The sequence below is a fragment of the Mustela lutreola genome, chromosome 10, assembly GCF_030435805.1.
Source record: "Mustela lutreola isolate mMusLut2 chromosome 10, mMusLut2.pri, whole genome shotgun sequence".
In the NCBI taxonomy this organism is placed as follows: domain Eukaryota; kingdom Metazoa; phylum Chordata; class Mammalia; order Carnivora; family Mustelidae; genus Mustela; species Mustela lutreola.
Genome location: NC_081299.1, coordinates 115,173,280 through 115,199,308, shown reverse-complemented (window position 1 = coordinate 115,199,308; position 26,029 = coordinate 115,173,280). Strand labels below are relative to the sequence as shown.

At 43.6% G+C, this 26,029-nt stretch overlaps 1 protein-coding gene across 6 annotated transcripts; it reads right to left on the bottom strand.

The window, feature by feature from the left end:
- Positions 1-4,704: 4,704 nt before the first annotated feature.
- Positions 4,705-25,283, bottom strand: LOC131810153 (conserved oligomeric Golgi complex subunit 2-like). Of its 6 annotated transcripts, none has more exons than XR_009345452.1 (5): positions 25,225-25,283; positions 21,135-23,611; positions 20,139-20,318; positions 18,366-18,493; positions 4,705-5,198 (listed from the first exon to the last, which is right to left on the bottom strand). XR_009345452.1 is itself a non-coding variant. In XM_059137762.1 (4 exons), exons 2-4 carry the CDS (start codon positions 20,145-20,147, stop codon positions 5,045-5,047), a joined length of 291 nt encoding a protein of 96 aa, XP_058993745.1. In that variant the 5' UTR covers positions 20,148-20,318; positions 23,508-23,669; the 3' UTR covers positions 4,705-5,044. The 6 variants fall into 6 exon arrangements, 2 of the variants coding, with proteins under 2 accessions (XP_058993745.1, XP_058993744.1); XR_009345453.1 differs by lacking the exon at positions 25,225-25,283 and having other exon boundaries at positions 21,135-21,243; positions 23,508-23,772; XM_059137762.1 differs by lacking the exon at positions 25,225-25,283 and having other exon boundaries at positions 23,508-23,669.
- Between the last annotated feature and the right edge of the window lie 746 nt (positions 25,284-26,029).

The following is a 26,029-nucleotide window of genomic DNA, read 5'->3' as shown; positions in this document are numbered from 1 at the left end:
TGACAGAGACACAATGAGATAGGAAATACAAGCAGGGGGAGTGAGAGAGGGAGAAGCAGGTTTTTCCTCTGAGAAGGGAGCCCGACACGGGGCTGGATTCTCAGGCCCCTGGGATCATGACCTGAGCCGAAGGGCAGATGCTTAGCAATTGAGCTACCCAGGCTCCCCTGGAAGTTAGCTTTTTATATTCTTGGAAAATGGGATTTTGTACATTTATGTACTTTTTCTGTCCCCTTGTGGATATTTTCCCTCTTGAAACACACCCAACCCCTGCTCCACAGTTGTCCAGTAAAAGAAAGGGATCTGAGTGCCATCCCCAAAGTTCACTTGCGTTTAAAGGAGAAACAATCCTGGGAAGCTGTTTTACACAAAAGAGTAGATTGCTCAGTTGTAGAAACTCAGGTATTATAAGAAAAAGGGAGAGATATTCCTTACTAGAAGGGGGACCTGCTCAGCGTTTCTAAATTCACATTGGTAGATTGTTGAACTGTTGTAGGCTGAGTGTTAAAATCACATCTTTCCCTCCGTTTTCTTACAGAGACAATGATGGTTCTTCCAAGATTGTCTGTGAAAGGCTAGGCACCTGCAAAACCACACATTTGACCTGAGCCATCACCCAAGTAGAATGTAATCTGCTCTCAGATCATAGGAGAAAAAAGAGAGAGAGAGAGAATCCCAAGAAGAAACACTCACATCAGGAGTTTCATCAAATTTAGTGCACGTCTCACCATTTATCTTCATTTGCGGTAATTTTTTAAATAAACACTAATGCCGAATTGCCCTGCGTTACAACGAGCAACTCAGTTCTCAGAAAACCACGAGTCTCCAACGTTTGTTCTAATTACTAAAGCAGAAGAGCGGACAGAGTTTAGAAAATTTTCAACAAGGCTTAAACAAGAGAGATTTTCCACTTTTTTCTAATCAGGTCAACAAAGATACCACTTTCCCTACAACCTTGTAGGCAGTTGGTATTTTTCAGAGATATCATTTGGTTCTTTATAGAAGGCTTAAAGTTGGAGGTCCATAAAAACGATAATCAACTTTTATGTGTGCCTTCTATAGGCCAGAAACTGTGCTAAATGAACAGTATCTAATTTCATCCTCCTAATAAGCCCTGTGAAGTCAATACTACTGACTATTCTCACTCCAAGGGGAAGCAAAGCAGATGCTTCGAGAGTTGAACTCAGTTTTCCAAGTTCATACAGCTCGTATATGATGGAATCAGGACTTGAGCTCAGTCTAATGCCAGGTTGGACCCTCAGTGGCAGCTACTGTAGTTTTTTTGACTGTCACCTGCTTCCCTCCCCCACCCCCGCCCCCATCTCATTCCCATTTAGGGATAATCAGCCATACCTAAATGACAGTGGCCAGGCAGGAAGGGTGGCTACTGGGTTTAATTATTTATATCCAGGGGGAAGAGTCGCCTCGCCCCATACATTCTGCTTCAGCTCTTGCCCTGCCAGGGGAGTAGCCATCCTTCAAACCATCAGTGTTAATTGCTGGTGAGGGATGAATTAGGCGGCAGGGGTCACACACAGTTTACTAGTCATGCATATTTCTTTCAGAATATCTAAGTACCATTCCCTTGGAGATGAGAAGAAATGATGGGAGGGATGCTAAAAGGGACTCCCAGAAATATTTCTGGACCAGTCATGATCACTAGCCCTTAGGATACTCTTGGAGTCATTTTACTGGTTCTTGAAATGAGTGCACTTGCCCTAGGATGGCTTGGCCCCTCCGAGTAATCAGAAGCTCCCAGGATGGGTCAAAGATTACTTTATTTGCTATAATTCTGCAAGTTGAATGTATCTCTCAGCCATTTCCTGTGAATGCTATTATGGGGCAGGCACAGGGGGATGACTATGGGACAGAAACATATCAGGTGAGAGGGATCCTATGCTTTTGTATGAAGGAGAAGCCCATTCTCCTTGGTGATGGGAGTTTCCCTTCTGCTCTGACTCCTGCCCAGCCGGGATCAGTGGGGAGCCTCCTCCTTTGGGCGACAGGTCTCTTTCTTTTTTTGGGCCAAAAAGCAAGACTACCCTTCTTTTCATCTTTCAGCTTTTTCATCCTGGCCAACGACACTCAAACACCCTCGCCCCCAATTTGGGCAGCTAGACTATGCCAAGAGGCCGCATACTGGGTATATTACCTCAGGCCCAGTGTTTGGACTTCACTGAACCTTAATTGTAACATCTGAGAAGGGTTGGGGAGGCGGATGTTGTGAGGATTCATTAAGACAATGTTAAATTTTTATCACGGAGTCAAGGAAGATCTCTTGTTAGGAATGTGTTCAATCTTACCAGGATAGAGGGCAAAATAGCATTTTACATATATTTTTTTAATAAAGTATTTCTTTTTTAAAAATTATTTATTTGACAGAGAGACAGAGCAGGAATACAAGCAGGGGGAGTGGGAGAGGGAGAAGAAGGCTTCCTGCTGAGCAGGGAGCCCAATGTGGGCCTCCATCCCAAGACCCTAAGATCATGATCTGAGTGGAAAAAAGACGCTTTAAGCACTGAGCCACCCAGGTTCCCTGCAAAACAGCATTTTTTAAAAAGATTTTATTTATTAATTTGACAGACAGAGATCACAAGTAGGCAGAGAAGCAGGCAGAGAGAGAGGGAGAAGCAGGCTCCCCGCTGAGCAGGGAGCCCGATGCGGGGCTCCATCCCAGGAACCCTGGGATCATGACCTGAGCTGAAGGCAGAGGCTTTAACCCACCGAGCCACCCAGGCACCCCGGAAAACAGCCTTTTAAACAATATTTTTATTTTTATTTTATACATATATATGTAAACATAGAATTGAATGTATACATATAAATATAATTTGTAAACACATTTGATATACATTTATGTTTATCCTAGGACGCAACACTGCCCTCCTGAGCAGCGCAAGAGGGTGGGTTTTTACAGAGAATCACCAAACAGCTTGACCCAACTGAAGGGCCAGCCTTGCGCTGCTGCTTAAGAGAAAGCCTTGAGTTGGGAAAGGTTTGACAAATACTGAGAAAAACCAGTCAATTAATATGTTAAAAACACTACCCAACCACAGTATGAACTATTTAGACATATGGCTTTAATTTTGACTTTAGTCTTCAAAGCCTAGGGGTCCCTGGGGAAAGGGGGCAGAGGGAGAGACAGGACCAGCTTCTCTGTGGGCCAGGTTTCTGGGGTTGCTCCCAGCCCTGCCCCCAGAGGGAATGCCCCCACCCAGAGCTTTGCTCCCAGAAGGGCCCCTCCCCCAGAAAGCCCCTTCCCAAAGGGCCCTGCCCTTTGGCCACACCCTCAGAGGTCCCATTATCCACCCCCAACACCCTCACACCCCCCTACCCCGCCAAGCACCGCCCTCAGAAGGGTTCTATGGTGAAGTCAGTGTGCTTCTCTCTCACTGTCTAGGAATTACTCAGTTTTATTTTTTACTTTGTGTTTTTTGAGCGAAGTGGGTGGTGTAAGGACCTATTTTATATTTTTATATTTTAGCCAGAGGCTTCCATTGAGGTTACACAATAACCTTGTTGTTTAACGCTTAAGCTGTCCCTGCTCCCCTTCTCCCAGGGGACTTACTTAAAAACAAGTCCCGGAAATCAACCTCAGGTAACAAAGCCCAAATACAAGGGTGGGTCAGGCCAGGTAAGACATCTGATCAGTGGAGGGTTGCATACTGTCTCCCTAGCTACCAAGGAGTATGGGTCCCGCCCTTTGTGAGTCTTTTGGGCGCCAATCCTAACCAAGGTGATAGGCTAGGTCAAATATCTACTAAAAGGTAAGTTGTAATTCAATTGGTCACCTAGCATCACTGTGCAGCTTTCTCTGTGTGTTACAATTTAATTGGCCACCTATGCATGACCAGGCCCAACCACATGGCCTATGTCCTTAAAAGCTAGTCCGTAAAGGAGAGAGGGGTTGACTTCTCTGTAAGAAAAGCGGCCCTGGCTGGTCAGTTTGATTCTTGATGCTTGGTGCGAAATAAAGCTTTGTTTGACCTTCGCTTTGTATCAGTCTCGCTATTTTAATCATGGACCCATTATTGGGGCATAACAGGTGGGATAGTGGAGCACGTACATAGCGGAGGGGACAGCCCACTGTGGGTATCCACCATTCCTTGCCTCCTCATTTGCATGTACTGCTCGCCCTGTCCAGTGAGCACAGCATGGAAATGGACACCTCGTGAGTGGTGGTCAACGAGACTCGCTGACCACGTGACGTCTATGACCGAGTCAACGGGAGCTCGCCTTCCCTACAGACCAGAGATTGCTCTGAGCACCGGCAGGAGGCGGTGGCCTCTTGTGAGCAGCCCAGAACCCTGTCTTGTCCTTTCTCACTCATGTCAACTCCCTGTGTTAGCCAAGCCTTGGAAGTGGTGACTTAGGAGGGAAGGGAAAGAAAGGCAGCCCCCGGCTCCTGATCCTGTCAAGTTCCTTACTCATCAGGAAGCCGAGGGAGGCAGGGTCGGTGGAACATGTGTGAGTCCCCAGGTGAGGTAAAGATGGCAGAGCTGGTCTTGTGCAGGATTTCCACGGTTCTGATAAGAAGAGGGCACGTGGGTGTGCCCCAGCTGTGGAATCCCTGCGTGAATTATTTAACACTGACATTGCACCCTGCGAAGATGAATGGCAAGAATCATGCCCATAATCACATTTTAAAATTTTTATTTGCTTGGAATGACATTAAATGCAAATAGAAAACAGCAGCTATGCCCCTTCAGAAGACAGACCATGGAGGAAATGAGCTTTCTATTTTAGTACCTTTAACAAACACTTCCTCCCTGTTTTTGCCCAAAGGGCCCTATATCTTCATTTTGCATGGGGCTTGTAAATTATGTAGCCAGCCCTGGGGACAGCTGTGCAGTGTCTCAATGACCCAGTGCAGGGAATGGCAGGAGCCTCCCTCCTTGATACAGTAGTATTACACAAGCCCCTGAAGCTGAAACAGAACTTCAGGATAAAGTCTGAGGGGGAGCTCCTCAAATTTCTGAGTCATGGGCTGTCATAAACAAAATATCAACAGCCGGGTGGCTTAGGCAACATGCAATTTATTTTCTCATGGTTCTGGGCGCTGGAAGTCCAAGATCAAGGTGGCAGTAGGGTTCGATTCTTCAAACGTCTCTCCTTGGCTTGCAGATAGCTGTGTTCTCCACTCTGTCTTCAAACGATTGTCCTTCAGTCTGTACTGTCTGTGTCCTAATCTCTTCTTCCTGTAAGCACAACAGTCCTGTTGGCTTGATGCCCACCCCCAGTGAGCTCGTTTTCCCTTTATCACCTCTTTAAAAATCCTGTCTCTGAATACTGCCACAATCTGAGATGCTGGGTGTTAGGACGTCAATGTAGGAATCTGGGGGCATCCAACTAAGCCCATAACAATAGTCAAAACTGGATCCGAAACTGAAATTTAGACACATTTTAAAATGCTAAAAGTGTATGTATATATATATATATATATATATATATATATATATATATATATATATATATAATTTTTCTGGTAGGCCTGAGATGGTTGGTAGGCTGAGATGTATTTGTAACCTTTGAGGGAAACATCCTTTGGAATGATCAAAGAGAGCTTCTATGTAATTCCATACATCCACAATTAAACCCCATAGCTTTCTATTTTGGAATTTGGCTGTTTTGTGCTTGGTGGCAACCAAAACCAGCCTAGGGCTTTTCTTTTGTTTTGACAGAAAAGTAGGAGGCAGAGGACTTGAGCATTTAGACATCTTGCTGCTCTTTGGTTTAATCATACTCTACTGAGTTGCCCGAAACTAATTAAGCTCTTGGCTCTGTAGAGGAGAGATGGTGTTCATTACATGTCATTGGCTACATTGTTCCTTTTTTTAATTGTTGTTAACATTTGAGTTATTTTTCAGTATAAGAGGCAAGCTTTATCTTAGTTTGGGCTGATGTAACAAGAGCACCATAAACTAGGTGCTTTAAAGACATACTTATTTCTCTCAGTTCTGGAAGCTGGGAAGTCTATGATCAAAACCCTGGAAGATTCCGTGTCTGTTCAAGTGTCCACTTCCTGGGTCACAGATGACCATCTTCTCCCTATAACCTCCAAGGTGGAGGAGGCGAGGGATCTCTGTGGGGTCTCTCTTATGGAGACACTAATCTCGCCCATGAGGACTCCACCCTCATGACCTAAACATCTCCCAAGGACCCCATCTCCTAGTTATGTCCCTTTGGACATTGAGTTTTCAACTTAAGAATCCTGGAGGGATACACTGTCTACAGTGAGCTTCGTCAAACATCTTTTATGTTCAAGGCACTGTTTTTTGGCAAAATTAATCATTTCCTACACATCCTTTGAAGCACGAGTATTTCTGCACTTTGTCTTCCTTTAGAACCTTTCTCTAGAGAGGATCCTAAAAAGTTCAGAAAAGACGCAGAAGAAACCTGCTGGCTAGCTCGTTTTTCACAGTAGAGCAGAATTCATTTTGAAGTAGGTTAATCTTAGAAATCCAGGCGAAGACACTTCACTTGAAAATCATCTCAAATGATCAGTTTTGTTAGTATGAGTAATAGTAACTATAAGATCAATAGAACAACTTTTTGTTCTACTGTGGGCCTACTGTGTGCTGGGTACCTCGGAGCACCTGAGTCGAACCATCTCGTGATCCTTCCAACAGCCCACTGAGGGTCACACTGTCTTCTCCTCCACGTTATGGATGAGCCTTAAGTCTGGGCCAGAAATGACACAACTTTCCCAATGCCATATTGCTACTGAGGGGCCAGCTGGGCTCTACGCCCACTCTGGTGCCAGAGCCTGTGATTGCAAACGTGGGCTGCACTAGCTGTTCAGAACAAAGGACTGTTCATAGAGGTGACACAGCTAACTCGTGAGACCCACCACCCTTTTCCCTAAGGTCATCCCGGTACAGCCTGCAGTGATGGCCCAAGTTAAGCATTCGAACTTGGTGCTGCAGAGGGCGTGTTTTAGGGACAAGATTGGTGTTAAGGGGTTCTAATGAAGCCCAGAGGGAATGGAAGGAAACAGGATTTGGGGAAATATCTGGGTCCCTGGAGCAGTGATCTCCTTTTATTACTGTGCACCTCTCTTTCACAAAAATAAATAAATACGTAAATACATACATACATACATACAAAAATATTTGCGTACATACCACCAATTTAAGCAAATTTTTGATAAATTATAGACTCTACTACTCTAAATTATTATGCACATTATAAATGATATGCAAAAGCTAAACAGTTAAATGGATGACATGAAATATGAATAAAACTTATAATATTTTCTTCCAGCCCCTTACTGGACTATTTCCCAAACTCCCTTTGGAGAAGACTTTTTAAATATTTGTTTATTTATTTATTGAGAGAGAGAGACAGCATGTGTGTGCACATGTGAGTAGGGGGGTGGGGCAAAGGGAAAAGGAGAGAAGCAAACTCCCCATTGAGCACAGAGGCCTCACTAGGGCTCAATCCCATGACCCTGAGATCATGACTTGAGCCAAAATTTTGAGTCAGACATTTAATCAACTGAGACACCCAGGTGCCCTGGAGTAGACTTTTTAAGAAAGAGATAGGACACTTGGAATTATAGCAATAATTCCTAGAATTAATCTTTAAAAGTGGGAAGATAGAAATGGTTTTTTTAAATTTTTTAAAAGATTTTCTTTTTTTATTCATAAGAGATGGGAGGCAGAGGCAGAAGCAGGCTTCCCGCAGAGCAGGAAGTCTAGAGTGGGACTTGCTCCCAGGACCTGGGATCATGACCTAGCTGGAGATAGACGCTGGAGATACTGATAAACCAAACTTTAGGGAAAAATACTGAACTTTACTGGGAAGATGAAGCAGAACAACAGCATATGGCAGCAACATGAGTTTTAGATAGCTGTTGGTCACCCAGAAGGCTTAAGGTGGAGAGAAAAACAAAAGGCTGTAGTGACCCAAAATTGTCCAAGTTGTGTAATTTGACCCAGGAACTTCTGGGTGACATAAAGCTTTGTTTATTTATTTCTGTGGGGACAGAGCGAGGGGGAATGAGGATTCCATACAAACATGTGAGTGGCTCTTCTCCCATCTCCAGGGGGGAAGGAAGAGATTGGGTTTACTCCAGTAAGCATGGTGATGAGTTGGTGAGGTAGGTTGACTAGATGTCTGGACACCTGAAAAAGCCAGCTAAGGCTGGCTTCCTGGCCATCTTGTCAGTGACTTATTGAAACCTTGTCATGTGCAAGACTTTCTTTTAACAGGTTGCCAGGTGAATCAGACTACCGGCCGCCATGTGTCATTGCTCAGGTGGCCCATGACACAATGTCCTGCAACTAAGGGGATGCACTTAGCATTACAGACATCGTTCTGTCTTTGTTATTTTGAAATTTAGAAAATATCTTATTAATTTGTTCGCTCCAAAGAGGCAATTTATTGCTTACTATGACAGTCTTTTGGTAGAGGACACAAAACTGCTTTCTTTGTTATGAAAATCAATGTGTTACACCAATTTTCTGAAAGATGGAAATAAAGTGCCTCCTTCCAGCTGGGTCAGGACACAAGTGTACCCTATGTATTGGTTTTTCAATAGAGTCCATTTACAGAATGTACATGTCTCTCAATACAGAAGACATTTGCTCACATTTATGTGTAGAACATTCCCGAACCTGGTCCAGGTTGCGGATGAAACCGTCACTCTGACTGGCAAGGCATAACGAAGAAGAGTTTTCCTGTAAACAATATGTGGTCATGGAAGGAATCAGCACTGCAATTCGTGGCTGATTCCAAAAGCTCTAAGAGGTGGTAGATGCACAGGCAAAGTGGTGACTTTTGCAGAGGAAGCAGGCTGGGGAGAGATAGCGAAACAGAAGTTTGAGAGGGCCCTAAAATCTCCTCCTGTGGGATCATTGGCCATTGAGCTTGAGAAAGGCTATGGGGAAAACTTGAAAGAGCATCAGATCAAACCCTTGGCCACTGGAGGTTGAAACTGACATGAGCAGCACTATCTCTATTCTTGACCCAAGGCCACAGGATGACAAGCTTTGCTTTTTCAATGTGGTCTCATGTTTCTATACTGCCCTATAAAGAAATTAATACAAATAAATGCTGAGAGTGTAAAGTGTAAGCAGAGCTCCCCTTGGCCATTTCCTAAGTTTTGTCCACTCCGAAGTGAGTATCACTTTGGTGAGTGCGTTGCAGGAAATGGCCTTAATGATCAATGGCAGACCTCCACTCCAGAGTGACATAAAAAGCAATCTGCACCTTCTTCCTGATTTGTCTGTAATAAAACTTGCTTTCCTCAGGTCCCAGCATTCGAGGCAGATAAATATGTTCCCTTTCGTTGGCTCTTACTCATACTTCAGCAAGATTTTCCATGTGCTTTCCTTGGCTGGCTGGGAAACTGGACCACAATTTATGGCATCTTAGGGGACAGGCGTGTAGAATTCCAGTGGGATCCCAGAACAGAACCTAATTGTAGATTAGAGACCATTGCGGTGAGAAGCTTTTCTTTGAGATCGAAAGAGGTGCATGTTATGCAAAGATTAGCAAGTGTAAGTTCACACTGTCTATTGAAAATTTATAGACTCATTATGGTCACGAAGGCTGGAAGATAAGTAGATTTTGGGAAAGATGCAGGTAAATTCAGGGAGGTGGCAAATTACCCCAGGGAAAGTAGAATGGCTAAAGAGTATGGCCCAAGCTTTTTAAAAAGATTTTATTCACTTATTTGACACACAGAGAGCCAGAAAGCACAAGTGGGGGGAATGGCAGAGGGAGAAGGAGAAGCAGGCTTTCCGCTGAGCAGGGAGGCAAATGTGTGGGACTCGATCCCAGGACCCTGGGATCATGACCTAAGCTGAAGGCAGACACTTAACCGACTGAGCCACCTAGGCGCCCCCTGGCTCCAACTTCCAAAGATGGTGTATGAGATACCTTTGGTGGGAAGGAATGAAGATCAGCAACTGTCCTTGATTCTGCTTCTCAGGAAGGCATTGTGATGTGGTGCCCAGGACTTTGGAGACAGACACACGCTTGGTGCCCTCCGGCTCTGCCGCAAAAGCAACACCTTCCAGAGGGCAGCTGCAGGCACCGGGTGTTGTCACACAGGGTCAGACCCTGGAGGCACTCAGCCACGTACCCATTCCACCATCCTGCTGGGTTTGGAAGAGCGCGATCAAAGTCCCTGCTGCCGAAGGACCATCCAGAGTGACATGTCCCATGGGGCACGCCGGCATTCCTTTACCCCTTCAGGTTATTGGCAGCAAGGCTGGAAATTTTTTAAATTGCCTGGGAAAATGATAGCAAATGGCTCCAAAAAGGAGTTTCAAAACGCAGACTTCATACTATGTTTTGAGTACATTTCATTCATTTGGCAGGTACTGACAGGGTGCTTAAGTGCCAGGTGCTGCTGCATTAGAAACGGACTTGAGGAGTTAACAGGAGGGGGCTCCAGCCCTCAACCAGCACAAAGTGGATCAATGGATGCATGTGACAGACAGAGCACTGTGACGGGGAGTACTAGGTGCTCTCATAAGAAGGGTGTGCTAGGAGTTAAGGGAACACTCGGGGGGAGCCAGCACCAACACTCAGGGAGAGCTGTGGGAAATATGATGGATGCAGATGGCTCCAGGGGAAACCAGAGAACTGCTCAGATCCCTGCTTCTTAACAGCTCCAAGTGCCCGCTGCTTCAGAGTGGGGGCTGGGCGAGCAGGGAGCTGGGGTGGGCGCAGCGATGCCTGATTTCCGACCTCCAGCCCCTGCGCTGTTTCACCTGTCCCTTTAGGAGTACAATGACATAGGATTTCACCAACGGAGGATCTACCCCTGCATCCTGGTACTGGAAAAGCACGCGAGGGCTGCGGAGCTGAAAGAGTTGGTAGTTCCAGTAATGTGTGCAGGGTTTTAAAAAACTATATACGGGAAAATATCCGGTCTTATTTGCATGTGTTTGTATCATGCACCATTTTTAACTGCAATCCTCCTTTTACCTTCTTCCCTGTTGTTAAGACTCTCCTCTCCTCACCGCTGCCTTTGTCCCTATAATACCTGTTGACAGCCTGGTGCTCATCCATGAGCTCATTCGACTCTATCCACACACGCATGGGGCTCTGTCACTGTTTGACAAATATGGGCTCATTTTATCTACCTCTTGATCTAGTGCTTCCCGGTTAAGAATCCCTCCTGCATAACGTCCTTCTGTTTATATCTTCATTTTTATAAAGAATGGCTGCTCACCTTTTATCAGGTGCCTTTATTTTTTATCAAATGCATTTATTGCTATGGTCTTAAGAGTTTTTTCACAGTTAATTTAGTGATGAGGTAAATCTTATTGATTTTCTGGTCTTGAGCTCCCTTTATTTTCCTGGAATGAATCCAAGTTGGTCTCAGGATATAGTCCTTTGATAGGTGCCTGACTTCTGTTATTTGCTAACATTAGTTCAGTTTCTGTTAACTAATCTGTCCTAAGCCAGATTTGTTAATAGCTTCCCCGTTCCTCCCTCTCAGGTTTGGGTATTAAAATTGTGCTCAGCGTCATCAAGTGAATTGACTTATTATTGTTTAATTGCCTGTTGCCATTTAACAGTAGAATGACAGTTATCCAGCTGCAAACCTGTCTGATCTTGGAACTCATCTGAATTTTCCATTCTTGAATCATTTGGATGATTTTGTTTTCCTAGGAAATCATCGTTTCTTCTAGGTTATCAAATTGATTAGTATAAAGTGCCTTGCAGTTTAGTGATTCTTTTATATTATGCAATTGCTTTTATATCTCTGTTCCCAATCCTTATCTGTTTTGCAACTCTCTCCCTCTCTCTGTCCCCTCCTCCCTGAAACCCCCCTTTCCCCATTCCCCTTCCCTCTCTCCCCACCTCCTCCCACACCCCATCTTCCCCCTCTCTTATCCTAAATAGGGCATGTGAAGTTTTTTTTTTATTATTTCATTAGTCTTTCATAAAAACAACTTTGAGTTTATTTGTCCCTCATATTTTTTATTAGTTAAAAAATTTATCTTTATTATAATTACTTCCTTTCTTTTGATTGAGCTGCCCTTTTCTGATGGGTAATGAGTAGTTTCTTTTATTCAAAAAAATGTTTGAAATTGATGACATTTGACACTAAAGTCTCCTTAGAGTATAACTTCTGGTGTCTTCTGTAAGTTTTGTTATGAAATAATCTCCTTTCCATTGCTTTCAAGATTTTCTTCAGTCGTCTTATGATTTCTTCTTTGACTGAAGACTGTATTTCTTCACTTGTATGTAGTTTCAATTTTTTTTACCAGGTTATCTAATTCTGATTCTACTGGATTGTGATCAAAGAACTGTTCTTTAAATCTTTAATTTGGAAGGCTTGTAAAGGTTTCCTTTGTTGCCTAGTATGCAATTAATCTTTACAAATATGGCTTTCCTTAGGTGTAAGAAAGAAATGTTTTCCGAGGGAAATAAGGATGTCTATTTTCTTTTTTTTTTTTTAAAGATTCTATTTATTTATTTGACAGACAGAGATCACAAGTAGGCAGAGAGGCAGGCAGAGAGTGAGAGAGAGGAGGAAGCAGGCTCCCCGCGGAGCAGAGAGCCCGATGTGGGGCTCGATCCTAGGACCCTGGGATCATGACCTGAGCCGAAGGCAGAGGCTTTAACCCACGGAGCCATCCAGGCGCCCCAGGATGTCTATTTTCTGTTGTGTCCTTGTTTTTCCCTCCTTCTAGTAGATACTCCCATTTGAAAAGCTAAAATTTTACCTTGTTATTGCATTTTTAGAGTCTTTAGGTATTATGTTGTTAGATGTATACCTGCTTATACCTTTTACATCTTCTTTCCAAACTCTGCCTTTAAAAATGTCCCTCTTCATCTTAGTACCTATAACTTTAGACCCAACTTGTCTGCGATGAATTTTGCCATTCCGGCTTTCTCTTTTGCATGGTATCTCCTCACCTGATACATTCTCAATCCCTTTTGCATTTTAAGTATGTTTCTTGAACAGCGTGGATCTGTAACCCCCTGATAGGTGCTTTAATAGAAAAAGTCAGTCTGTACACATTTAAATTAATGATAAACAGTCATGATTTTATTCCTTCCATCTTATTTTGTTTGTTTTTATTTTCCCCATTTTTGATGTTTTTAATCAAGTTCATTCTTTTTCTACTTGATAAATATAGAAGTTCTTTGCATTTTTCGATGACAGCTTAATTGAGATATAATTCACAGGCCATACCACTCACCATCTAATGTGGACAATTTAATGGCTTTCACTATAGTTAACTATACTATACTGAACTACCTACACATTTTCATCATCCTCAAAAGAAAACTTTAGCCATCACCACCAGTCTTAGGCAACCGCTAATCTACTTTCGGTCTCTGTAGATTTAGCTATTCTGGAAATTCCATATAAATCAAATTATGCAGTATGTGGTCTTCTGTGACTGACTTCTCTCAATCAGCAGAATGTTTTCAAGGCTCCTCTGTGTCGTGGCACATATCAAAATTCTATTCCTTTTCAAAGCTGAATAATATTCCACTGGCTGGGTGGATCACATTTTATTTATCTGTTCATCAGTTGATGAACATCTGGGTTGTTCTCACCTTTTCACTATTACGAATAAACCCTAAACCTTCATGCACAAGTTTTGGTGTGAGCATAGTTTTTTTCTTGGCTCTATACACAGGAGTGATATTGGTGTGTCATATGGCAACTCTGTGTTCTGCATTTTGAGGAGCTACTAAACCATTTCTAATGTGGCTGCGCTATTTTCCAAGCCCACCAGCAATTTACAGGTTCCAGCTCTTCACATCCTTCCAACACCTGCTTTTGGGTTTTTTGATAGTAGCCATCCATGAGGGTGGGAGGTGGTATCTCACCATGGTTTTGATTTGCATTTCCCGAATGATTAGTGATGTTGAGCATATTTTCACGTGCTTATTGTCCCATATATTTTATATATACCTTATATGTATCTTTAAATATATATATTTCATATTTTATTTATATTTAAATACATATTTAAGAATGTAAATATATTTACATAAATGTTTATATAAATATATGATAATGTAAAATATATTTATATATACATTTATATATTAATGTATACATTTGAATATTGGAGAAATGTATATTCAAGTTCTTTGCTCGTTTTTTTTTAAAGATTTTATTTATTTATTTGAGAGAGATCACAAGCAGGCAGAGAGGCAGGCAGAGAGAAAGAAGCAGGCTCCCTGCTGAGCAGAGAGCCTGACGCGGGGATCGATCCCAGGACTCCGAGTTCATGACCTGAGCCGAAGGCAGCAGCTTAACCCGCTGAGCCACCCAGGCGCCCCTCTTTGCTCATTTCTTAACTTGGTTGTCTTTTTATTTGAGTTGTAAGAATTCTTCACACAGTCTGAAGGCATGTTCCTTATATATGACCTGCAAATATTTTCTTCCATTTGTGGCTTGTCTTTTGACTTTGTCAATGGGGTCCTTGGAAGCACAAAACTGGGATATTTTGGTTGAGTCCCATTTATTTGTTTATTTTTTTTTAAGTTGCTTGACTTTGGTGTTTGGCTGAGGAGCCGTTGTTAGATTCAAGACCACTAACATTTACCTTTGTGTTTTCTTCTGAAAACTTTATCATTTTACTTTATTTTTATTTTTTAAAAGATTTTATTTATTTGAGAATGAGACAATGAGAGAGAGCATGAGTGAGGAGAAGGTCAGAGGGAGAAGCAGACTCCCCGTGGAGCTTGGAGCCTGATGCAGGACTCGATCCGGGAACTCCGGGATCATTACCTGAGGAGAAGGCAGCCGTCCAACCAACTGAGCTACCCAGGCATCTCGAACTTTATCATTTTAATGCTTACATTTATGTCTTTGATGCATTTTGGGTTATTTTCTCTGTATGGTGTGAGGCAGGACTCCTGTTTCATTATTTGCATGTGGCTGCTTGGGAGTAAAATACTGTTCTTACCCCCATTGAATTGTTTGGCACCCTTGTCAACATTAGTTGACTGTAATTTATTTTCCTTTTTTTTTCACGTGCCATGTATATTATATTTCTAGGAAAAAGGAATCCCAGGATTTTCCCTCCTGCCTGGATTCTTCCTTCTTCATGGTGCATGATGCCAGAAGAATTTTTCCATGCAGTGAAACCAAACTGAGGGGATGGAAATATTCTGCCACTTTTCTAGATCTTTCAGTTATACAAGTCTAGGGCTGGTCATGCCACACTTGTTTAACTTGCCCGTGAGGTTCACAGCAGTTTTCCCAGCTCTGTGGTCATCAATAATTTCAAATTTGCCAATGTACTCATGCTTCGTCATCACAGTGAAGAAACGGGACGATGACTTTGGTGCAGGGCCTCCTAAGAACCTGGCCTTCGCCCCCCCTTTCAGCAGTGTTAATGTTCTTTAGGAGATCTGTGGGACATTTGTTCACACTGTTACTATGGCACGGAAAGATGGCAGAAAATGCTTTTTTCCCTTTTATTAATATTTGGTCTTGTTCTCCTTCCCTTTCTCATAACCGAATGCGTATTTCCTCTCCGTCATTTGAAAACTGCATACTGTTCTCCAACTGTTTTCCCCAGGCGAGACCTTGTGTATCAAGAATCCTTATTTCACGGTTATTATACACAATCTTAAAGATTTATGACTGTCCTCTTATTTTACACATGCATACACACGAAGCACTAAATACGGACTTTATCTGAATGGCTAAATGTTGGCCAAGACAGAAGCCAGTTGTAGGGGGAACTTCTAGGATAAAGATATAGTCTGAAGTTTTTTTTCTTTAAAAAAAAACCTTCATGGGGCACCTGGGTGGCTCAGTGGGCTAAAGCCTCTTGCCTTCAGCCCAGGTCATGATCCCAGGGTCCTGGGATCGAGTCCCACGTCGGGCTCTCTGCTCAGCGGGGAGCCTGCTTCCTCCTCTCTCTCTCTCTGCCTGCCTCTCTGCCTACTTGTGATCTCTCTGTCAAATTAATAGGTAAAATCTTTAAAAAAACAAAAAAAAGCCTTCATGGGGCGCCTTTGTGGCTCAGTGGGCTAAAGCCTCTTGCATTCAGCCCAGGTCATGATCCCAGGGTCCTGGGATCAAGCCCCGCATCGGATTCTCTGTTCAGTGGGGAGCCTGCTTCGTCCTCTCTCTGCTTGCCTCTCTGCCTACTTGTGATCTCTGTCTTTCAAATAAATAAAATCTTAAAAAAAAAAGGCCTTCATATTTTATTAAAAATTTTAGGTGTCCGAATTCAAAAGGTTAACAATATGGTACAATAATAATAATAATAATATCATTTAATAATAATAATAATATAATAATAATTTCTCCTGCATAGTCACTGCTGCACACTAGTAAAATGAGATGTTTCTTTTCTTTTCTTTTTTAAAGATTTTATTTATTTTATTTATTTGACAGACAGAGATCACAAGTAGGCAGAGAGGCAGGCAGAGAGAGAAGGAGGGAAGTGGGCTCCCCGCTGAGCAAAGAGCCCGACGTGGGGCTCGATCCCAGCCAAAGGCAGAAGCTTAACCCACCCAGGTGCCCTGAGATGTTTATTTTCATTTGGGATTATGGAGGGGCAAGGTGTTTTTGGCTCTCCTGCTGAAGGAGGGACTCAGTCAGTATTGTCTCCACCTTTTTCACTAATAGTAGCTCTGAAGATGAAGATGTCCCTCCATCTCCCAGACATGAGGGTTTGACGAGGACATGGGATGGTATAAGCTCATTGACATAGTCTCATGAACTAAGCCCTGGTTTATTGGTCAAAGTCGTTCTCCAATTTAAAAATTGTATAGGGTTATACCTGGTCGTGGAATTTTTTTTTGTTCCTGGGTTTTTAAAGGTGGCAGAGTTGACTTTCTGATTTTAATTCATCTTCACTAGATGAAGAATTCACAAATAGGACTTTTTCTTGAAATAACCATAGCCTGGGGGCGCTTGGGTGGCTCAGTTCATGATCTCAGGGTCCTGGGATCGAGTCCCACATTGGGCTCCCTGCTCAGTGGGGAGCTTGCTATACTCCTTGCCTCCCCCTCTGCTTATGCTTTCTCTAATAAGTAAATAAATAAATAACCTAAAAACAAAAGAAGTTGTATTTGACTGGAGCTTCATGTGGAGTGACAGATCAACAGAAAGACAAAGGGATATGAGACAGGAAGCAATGAAGGAAAACACAGAGGCGCACAGTATAGACAGATGTTCCTCAGCTTATGACGGCCTCGGCTTCTAATAAACCCATTGTTCAGCTGGAAATCTCTTTAGTTGAAAATGCATGGAAAACACCTAAGCGACTGAACATCAGAGCTTAGCCCCGCCTAACTTAAATGTGTTGAGAAACTTACAGTATTGCACAATTGGGCAAAATCCTCTAACACAAAGCCTATTTCACAATAAAATGTCTGGTATCTCATGTAACTTACTGAACAGTGCACTGAAAGCCAGAACAGGACGGTTCAAGTGTGTTGGTTGCTGACCCTCGTGATCACGTGGTTTGCCTGGGGGCTGTGCTCGCTGCCCCTGCCCAGCATTACAAAAGAGGACCCTACTGTAGATCGCCAGCCTGGGAAAAGATCCAAACTAAATGCATATCACTTCTGCACTATTATAAAAAGTCAAAAAACCATAAACTGAACCAAGGTGAAGTCAGGGATCTTCTGTACCAGGTGTGTTAGGGAAGGTCAAGCGCTCCTGTCTGGCCAAGACCCATAGTGGTATGGGGGAAAGTTCCACAGTAAAAAGTTCTACAGCGGAGAACCACTAGGACTCCAGCACCAAGGGTCACAGGTTGCGCAGGAAGACTGGATGCTCCTCTGTGGGCGATGAGAAGCCACGAGCGACTCAGGAAGGCTGCAGAGCTCTGGGCAGGTGGGACAGCTGAAGGCTGCAATGAAGAGGGACAGGTGGAGCTGGGAGACCAGGTGGGGAGAGCCCGCTACCCTCGAACAAAAGGCGACAAAGGTCTGGACTGGGATGACGGAGATGGTGGAAGGTAATGGGATATTCATGAAACAGAAATGGAAAGCCATGGAAATGAAATAAGAGAGGGAGGGAAAACCGAACATGACTTTAATTGCCATCAGTATAAAACGTGTTGAATTAAAATGAATTGGTATTTCTAGACCGATGATGACATCACAATAATGGAAGGAAACCAATTCTGATTTTGAACCTGGTTAAGGAGAAAGTATAGACAAGAGAAAAGCAGAGGCTCTGGAGTCACACAAATGTCACCGTTGAGATTCGTCCACACTCTTCATTCCCTTCCCTGTAAACCCAGGCAAGCGACACCTGCCTCACAGCACTGGTAACAAATAGGGAAGAGCACACGTTCCCACGTTCCCGGGTCAGACAGGACAGCCAGGGATCAGCGGCACATGAGGAGGTGACAGGTGGTCACTAAACTGAGCTCAGGTGCATACACAGCATTTTACGTCACCTTGAGATGGCTCCTCCTGTGACCTCTCGAAGAAGGCGGCAGTGGTGAGGAACGAACTCCAGGAGCTTATTAGCATACATGATCTTCAGGCCGTCCGGATGAGACTCAACGATCTGCTCTACAATCACCTAGCAGAAGGAAGAGCGTTTTATTTTATTTGTTTGTTTGTTTGTTTGTGTTTTTGTTTGTTTTTAAAGCACCTAAAAGAGAAGTATGAACTATACACTACAGAGAAAAGAATCGAGTAAACCTTACAAATGCACTTCGTTCTTCCTCCTCCCCACTCAGTATGCTTTCTAAACAGGAGGTAAGTAACAATGGCATGAAAATCTAGGTCCCGGGATTTGGGAATACTGCTCCAACCCTGGGGGACACAGAGGCTGAGGGACAGAGACTGGCCTGAAGCTAAAACATCACACACACTCATTTGCTTCCCTTCTGAGCTTAAAAGCAAAATACTGTATCTGCAGACAACAGCTCTGTACCATCTTCACCCTGGCCTTATCCTCTACCGTCTCCAGAACAGGGAAGGGCTGAGATGGAAAGTGATGGAAGAAAACACATCTTATTTTGCTTTAGTATTTTATTTTTTTGGTGAGGCTGAGTTGGAGGAGGTGAATGACAAGCATACAAACTTAAAATACAAACGTGGCCACAGTTCACTTAACGACACGGAAACGTAAAGTACTTCCCTAATTTAGCATATTAGATTCAGTTCAATGAAAAGGGCATAAATTAAACAACTAAAATATTTTCACTTAGTGACAAAGAATAATGTAATCTTTTTCACCCCCACAGAGAGAGCTATGAACTATAATAGGATACATACAAAGAACTGACAGATCATTTACTTTTAGTAGTCTTAATGAAGCTGAGAAGATTACTGAAATTAATCCTTCAATTTCACTTCTATCACTGGGATACTGTCTCGTTTTAAAACTGGAAGCCTTTCATCCTGAAGTCATGGTGGGTAGCTTTATACTTACCGGACAGAAAGAACACTCGCACTGGCAGGTGACTGGAAGAAAGCCCTCAAACGCTGAGACTGGCTTCATAACTTCTGTCAGCCTGAACTAGATGAAACCAATGCTCTCTACGTTGGAAGCTGCTGATTGCTGGTGGTCTCACATGGTGCAGCCCATACTCCGGCTGCTCAGAGGCAGGATACACTGACTCCCTATATTTAACTGTATCCTTATAGGTCAAGAACACTGGGTAACCAAGTTCCGGACTTAAGGTACTACCCCGCTAACTCGCCCTTCAAAGCCCTTTATCTTTGAATATTCCCTCCCTCCCACCTTCCTAGCCTGGCAAACTCCCCCATGGTCTTCAAGACTTAAGCCACATCAATTCTGCGAAGACGCCTCCCCTCACAGACTTTCCCTGCGCACAGAGCTGTCTTCCAGCTCCTCCAGTGGGCACGGGCGCCTTGGTGGGGTCACGCTTTTCAGCAACTTCATTAACATATAACTTATGGAAATGGAAATTGGCCTGAAAATGTTCTGATCCGTACCTTCTTCCGAGGCAAGTCCCTCACCCCTACTAAATTAAGATGATCCCTGAGTTATGGCATCACTGGAAGAGAAAAGAGCGCATGCCTGATTCCTGCCATGCTGATGGGCTCCAAGCGGGACCAACCTTTTCTTACATCCAGAAGAGCAGGAACTAAGAGCATCTTCAAGGAAGAGCCCTGAGCTCTCTCGCACCCAGTCAAGAAACGAAGCCAGATTAGATGCTCTGTGTTTGTGGAATGAGGTGCATGGGAGCACAAACCTCATCCATGTACAGTTTCACCAGTACTTGACCAACGAACGCCTCTGCATCCCGTGTCTTGTCAAATGTAGCTTAAGTCCGGAGGCAGTGCCGTATGATGTCCACATTGGAAGTCTGAAGCCCTTCTAGCAACAGGCCTCCCAGGGACTGCTGCAGCATGGCCGTAATGTGGGCTATACGCTGCAAGAACAGAGAGACCAGGAAAGAAGGTCCAGGCACAACAGTTTCTAAAAGCTCCAATATATGTGTATAATTTATATACATATGTGTTATATATATAAATCGAGCCTCTAATTCTACCAGAATATATGTAAGATTAAAATCCCAACATTTCCTAGAGAATAACAATGAATCTCTTCTCCCCATGATTGCTTTCTTTCTTTCTTTCTTTTTTAAAGGTTTTTATTTATTTATTTGTCGAGAGAGAGCACAAGCACATAAGGAGGCATAGGCAGAAAGAGAAGCAGGCTTCCTGCCAAACAAGGAGCCCAAGGTGGGACTTGATCCCAGGACCCTGGGATCATGACCTAAGCCAGAGGCAGTGGCTTAACTGACCGAGCCACTGAGGCGTCCCCTCCGTATGATTTCTTTGAAAGTAAGTCGGCTTCATCAAAGTGAAGTTTAGACAATTACGGAATGACAAAAAGTTATTTGCCTCTTAAGCTACGGAGTAAATCTGACAAACGTGCATTTAAACCCAGTCAAGGGCTTTGGATAAATGAACTCCGACTACATCATATGATGTGTCAAGTTACATGTAATTCAGAATTAATTTTACTTGCATAGTTTGGAGACTACGCTTGTGTCTTTACACAAAATCTATCTAGTGTGACATAATGGAAGAAGGGTCCCAAGCAGGAGATACTGAAAAAAAAAAATTCAAAGCTAGCTTCAAAATCCTGTAAAGTAGCAATTATCAGGGGGCAATGCTAGGTCAAATCAAAATCATCCAGGAAATTCGCAAACAGCAAATTGAAAATCGAAACCAACACTTACTGGTCTTACTTTGTCCAGAAGAGGCATGCCTTTGCTCTGAACAGCATGAAACTGTAACTGGTTAAATTCTGTGGCAATTCTCTCCAAAATCTCTCTAGTCCAGAGAGGGCTAGTAGAGACAATTAGAGAAGTGTAATTCCCAAAGTTAAAACCTGCCACCCCCACCGCCCCCCATGCCTTACAGCGCTCAGGCACCTGCACCTGCACGCCATCAATTTTCAGGACAAACTGTCTGTGCAGCAGGCCCCAGGTGCGAGGGGTGAGGAGCGGGGAGGTCATAGAAGCCACCGATGCAGCCTGGCCCGGGCCACAGGGCCCAGGCAAGGGGATGGAGCTATTTTAGGTCAGTGTGGGTACAACTGCATGTTTCCACCACGTTCCTCGGGCTCTCCCATTCGTGCCCTTCTTCTCCCTTCTTCTCCCATTCTCTAACCCCCTCCTCTCTCTTGCCCTGTCCTACCGTTCATACGCGAATCCCCCTCTTCTCTGCCTGCCTCATTCTCCCTCCCAAGTACCTCCCCAGTACCAACTACTGCTGTCTCCTCAATCAGCTAAAACTGACCGCCTAGCAGCAACCTGGGAAATCGCTCAGAGCAGCGGACTCCAAGTTTACATTTACCCAACGGCAGAAAGAGCAAGCTCGGTGCTCCTGGAGCTGGTGAGAAATCACTCACAGTGCATCTGCCATCAAGTGGACTGGATACACTTCCCTCTTGCCCCCCACATTAGAAAGTGTCAACCCCATTCAAAAGGAAGCCGAACAGTGAAAGAAAAAAAAAAAACACAACAAAGACCCCAAAGCCCCTGCTGGGCTCTATGAGGCATCCCACATCTGAGGATGGGCAGTCAGGTAGTGAGGAAACACACTGTAAGGAAACCCAAAAATGTCTGGAGACCTGCCACGGTGTGCTCCGTCCCAGAGCATCAGAACTGGTGTGGAGGGAAGGCAGGCGCTGGGCATGACCAATGAAGAAGCCTAATCCCAACCTCTACTGACTGATCCCATGCGCATTTCCTATTTATCCTTATCTCGGCATTTCTGGGCCTAGAAGAGCATGATGGATTTACCGTGCGCTGACTCTGCTCTGGCTTTCCTGACTCCAGAGCTCAGAGCTACTCTTCTGGAGAAAAAAGTCCTCCAAGGTAATTCTGAGCAAGAAAGCGCACAATATCTGTTTATCAAGGACAGTGCTGCAAAGGGACAGGATTGTAGACACAGAGCTCACTGAGGTGTTTCTATCCGAGGAGCACAGCAGCAACAGCAAAGACGGGAAGAACACTGGAAGGCCAGCTCCCCAGGGGCCGAACGTGGACATGGCCGGAGGGGCTGCAGGTGCTGCCAAGGGCTGCAGCAAAGCAGAGCCGCTGGAGACACATGGGCTGCAGAAGGGCCGCGTACAGACTGTCTGCTAAGTGTGGACGAACGGGGCAGAAGCACGAGTGCAACGGGCTAGAGACACAAGCACAGTGGAGGCTGACCACTTAGTTGAATGCCTTGATGTGAAAGGGGGCAGAGACCTAGGACCAGAGAATCGCTTCCTTTGGGATGTGTCCGTTCTTAATCTCCATCATGAGACATGTGGAGCATATGGTCTCTCAAGTTCCTTCCAAATCTAAAACCTTAATTCCTAAAATTTAGAAACCTAACTCCGCCTGCAGGGGGAGGGACTGTTAGCCTCACATAACAGAGCACGCAGGGCACGCAGGGCACCATGCGACCTTGACGCAGGCAGCCCAGCTGGTATGTGCAGAACCAGCCCGGGCTACTCCCACTGCACCACTGTGTGTCTCACGGTGCTGACAGGACCTAACTACTCATTTTCTGAGTCACTCATCTACCCTGGCTGATTGAAAATTCACACCAGGAAGGGAACAAGACAATCACAGTATAACAAAGAGAGCCATCATCTTTTTCCTATTTCATAAGCTTTTTCTTTCCTGTTTGTAAATTTCAACTGGATGTGCCCTATACTGTTTCATAATAATATAATGCTGGTGCAAAATACATCAATGGTAATACTCTGGGCATGTCTAGGAAAAAAAATGAGATGGAGAAAAACCAAGATGAATGGTAGGTATGCCTTAAAGATCAACAGGACTTTGCTAGTCCTCAGGGAAGGTGGTTCCAAATATACTTTTCCACTGCAAGCATAATGACGTGTTGGAACTGTGGTCTATAACCAAAGGGTTTATAGGAACGTGTTATAGATTTCACCATTTCATGCTCTCCACTCTCCTGGAGCTACATTCTAGCCACAAACCTGGATTTTCTTCTTGTTTAGAAATGAATTCTAACTAAGCCGTCCCCGCCTAATTAGACTGGATGTGAAGTATTAATTTATGTGCTACTTAGTTAAAAAAAAAAATGCTTACCTGCTTGCTTCTAGTGCAGAGGTTTCTTTAGAACTTTGTGAATTTAAGATTTTTTCAATCTTTTCAACTGATCAAATAACTTGTATAAGCATCAACACACACATCTATAAAAATAAAAATTAAGCAAAGAAAAAACGTCACCATCTTTACTCTTAATCATCTTTATTTCCCATGCCAAATGCAGGAAAATATAAGACCAAAAGTTAACTTCAAATATATAGGGCATGCTATATTTTGAATATTTCTATGAAACAAAGAATTCTCAAGAATGCAAATCTTAGTTCTAGAATAAGCATACTTCCATATTCTATTGCAAGTTTATATAGAAAAAAAAAAAAAAACCCTAGACTTTGCTTTCTCATATTCTATACTCTTATTTCTTCTTTTCCCCAACCTGAATCTTTCTATTGGCATTTCTTTCCTATTTTTTTAAAAAGATTTGTTTATTTGAGAGAGAGAGAGACTGCATGTGCACGTGCAGGGGAGGGGCAGAGGGAGAGAGAGAATCTCGAGTACACATCCTGCTGAGCATAGAGCTCAATGTGGGGCTCAATCTCATGACCCTGAGATCATGACCTGAGCCAAAATCAAGAGTCGGACGTTTAACCAACTGAGCCACCAGGCTCCCCTCCATTTGTTTTCTTATGGCCCTTTATTCATGTTTTAACTTTGGCTTCCGATCGTACTGATCCTCTCAGTTTACATGTGCATATACCTATATGGCCAAGCACCAAATCACTAAAGACCTTTTACACTACAAATATTATCAAAGAGGTTGAGGGACATTATGAAAACTCTCATCCTTAAAGAACAAAAAAATACAAAGTCATCCATTCAATAAATAGTTCCTGAACACCCCTGGGAGCTCGACATTCATTCCGACAGGGGGTGGGGGTGGGGGGGCACGAGAAAATAAAGCAAGAAATACACCCTGCTCTCATAAAGCTTACTGTTTTGTCTGGAAGCGCATGACAAGCATTCTTTGGACAAAAGCTGTGAGGAGATCCAGAGGCGAATTAAACAGAAGGTCCCTCAAACAGGCTTTCTCCCCACTGAGATTTTAACAAATATGCTAATAATACACATAGAAAACATAGTACAGAGCAGCAGGCGAGAGTCAGAAGCCCAGACTCCCAATGCCCACTGTGCCCCTACATCGTTATGATCATGAATGACATCGGGGACACTTGAAACTGGAGATAGCACTAAGGGGCACACTCCCGGGGTGAGCCCTCAGATGTACAGAGCCGTTGCCTGTCTCACACACCTGAAACTAAGCCAACATCACATGCTAACTACTGGGAATTGAAAAAATTAAAGTTAACACCAGAACATAAAGAACACAGGATCAGAAAATAACAACAAACCTACGGCAGAATCCTGAGTTTGCTTTGGAAAGCCCACTTCTCCCCTAGTCTCTAATATAGGACTATTTTCTTTACAGGGTCGCTGACAATTTATACAGTCGTTAACTGTCAGGCGCTGCACCGACAACATTTATCACGGTTTCTTGTTCTGGAAAAAGTGGGTGATCTTGAGATTGTGTGGGTACCTCTGAAATTCTGTCTTATTATTTCAGGTAGATAACATGACGTAATGCATAAAATGCACATGCGTGAGAGCTTTGAAAAAAAGCTGAATAGTGCTGACAAGTTCGTGGAGAAAAGGGGAGAGGGCTTCAACTGGCATGCAGCATAAGAAATCTACTGGAGGGTACCTTTTTCTTCCTTATGTCCTGTTGTTTACACATTAGTTCATCTACTGCCCGAATTCCTTTACTGACTGATGACCTGAGACTCTTTAAAAGAATAAAAAATAAAACGTATTACAGACATTGTTTTGTCACATCATCAAGTTCCTACATCTCATTCAATTCCACAGAACTTAATACCTGTGCTCCAGTACTATGCAGATATTGACAAAAAAAAAAAATGATATACCAGACATAGTTACTGTTGAGGGGACTCATGATCTGGGGGCATAATGACACGAAGGCAGGGTCGCATGGCCAGAAGAAGAATGACATATATACAGTGAAAGTTATGGGGATGAGGGGGCTTAGAATGGAGAACAGATAATATGAAGCAAAGTACAGGAGAGTCTGGACATGCGACGGGGCTCAAATCGGACTCTGAAAGCCATGTGTACACAGCTGCCGAGGTGGGGAGGGGATGGGGAGCAGATGTAAGTGCACACACACTCAGGGGCAGGGTCAGACAGGCATACAGCCATGTGCACTGCAGGCTTCCTTCTGGAGAGAAGCAGAAATAGGAATGGAGGGCCAACTTCACTGAGATGAGGTCTTTAGATTCTGCATATTTTGGAGAATGAGAGAATGTCAAAGCACTGATGCATGATGATGAAATGTGGGTATGGAAATACCAGGAATCAAGAATGAAGAACAGAAGACCAGAAAAAGGCAGAGCACAGAGGTAGAGAAACATGTCCAGAAGCTAATGAATAAAGAGATAATTAGGAATTAGGGCCAAAACAAAGGTTAACAGAAACAACTAGAATGAAGT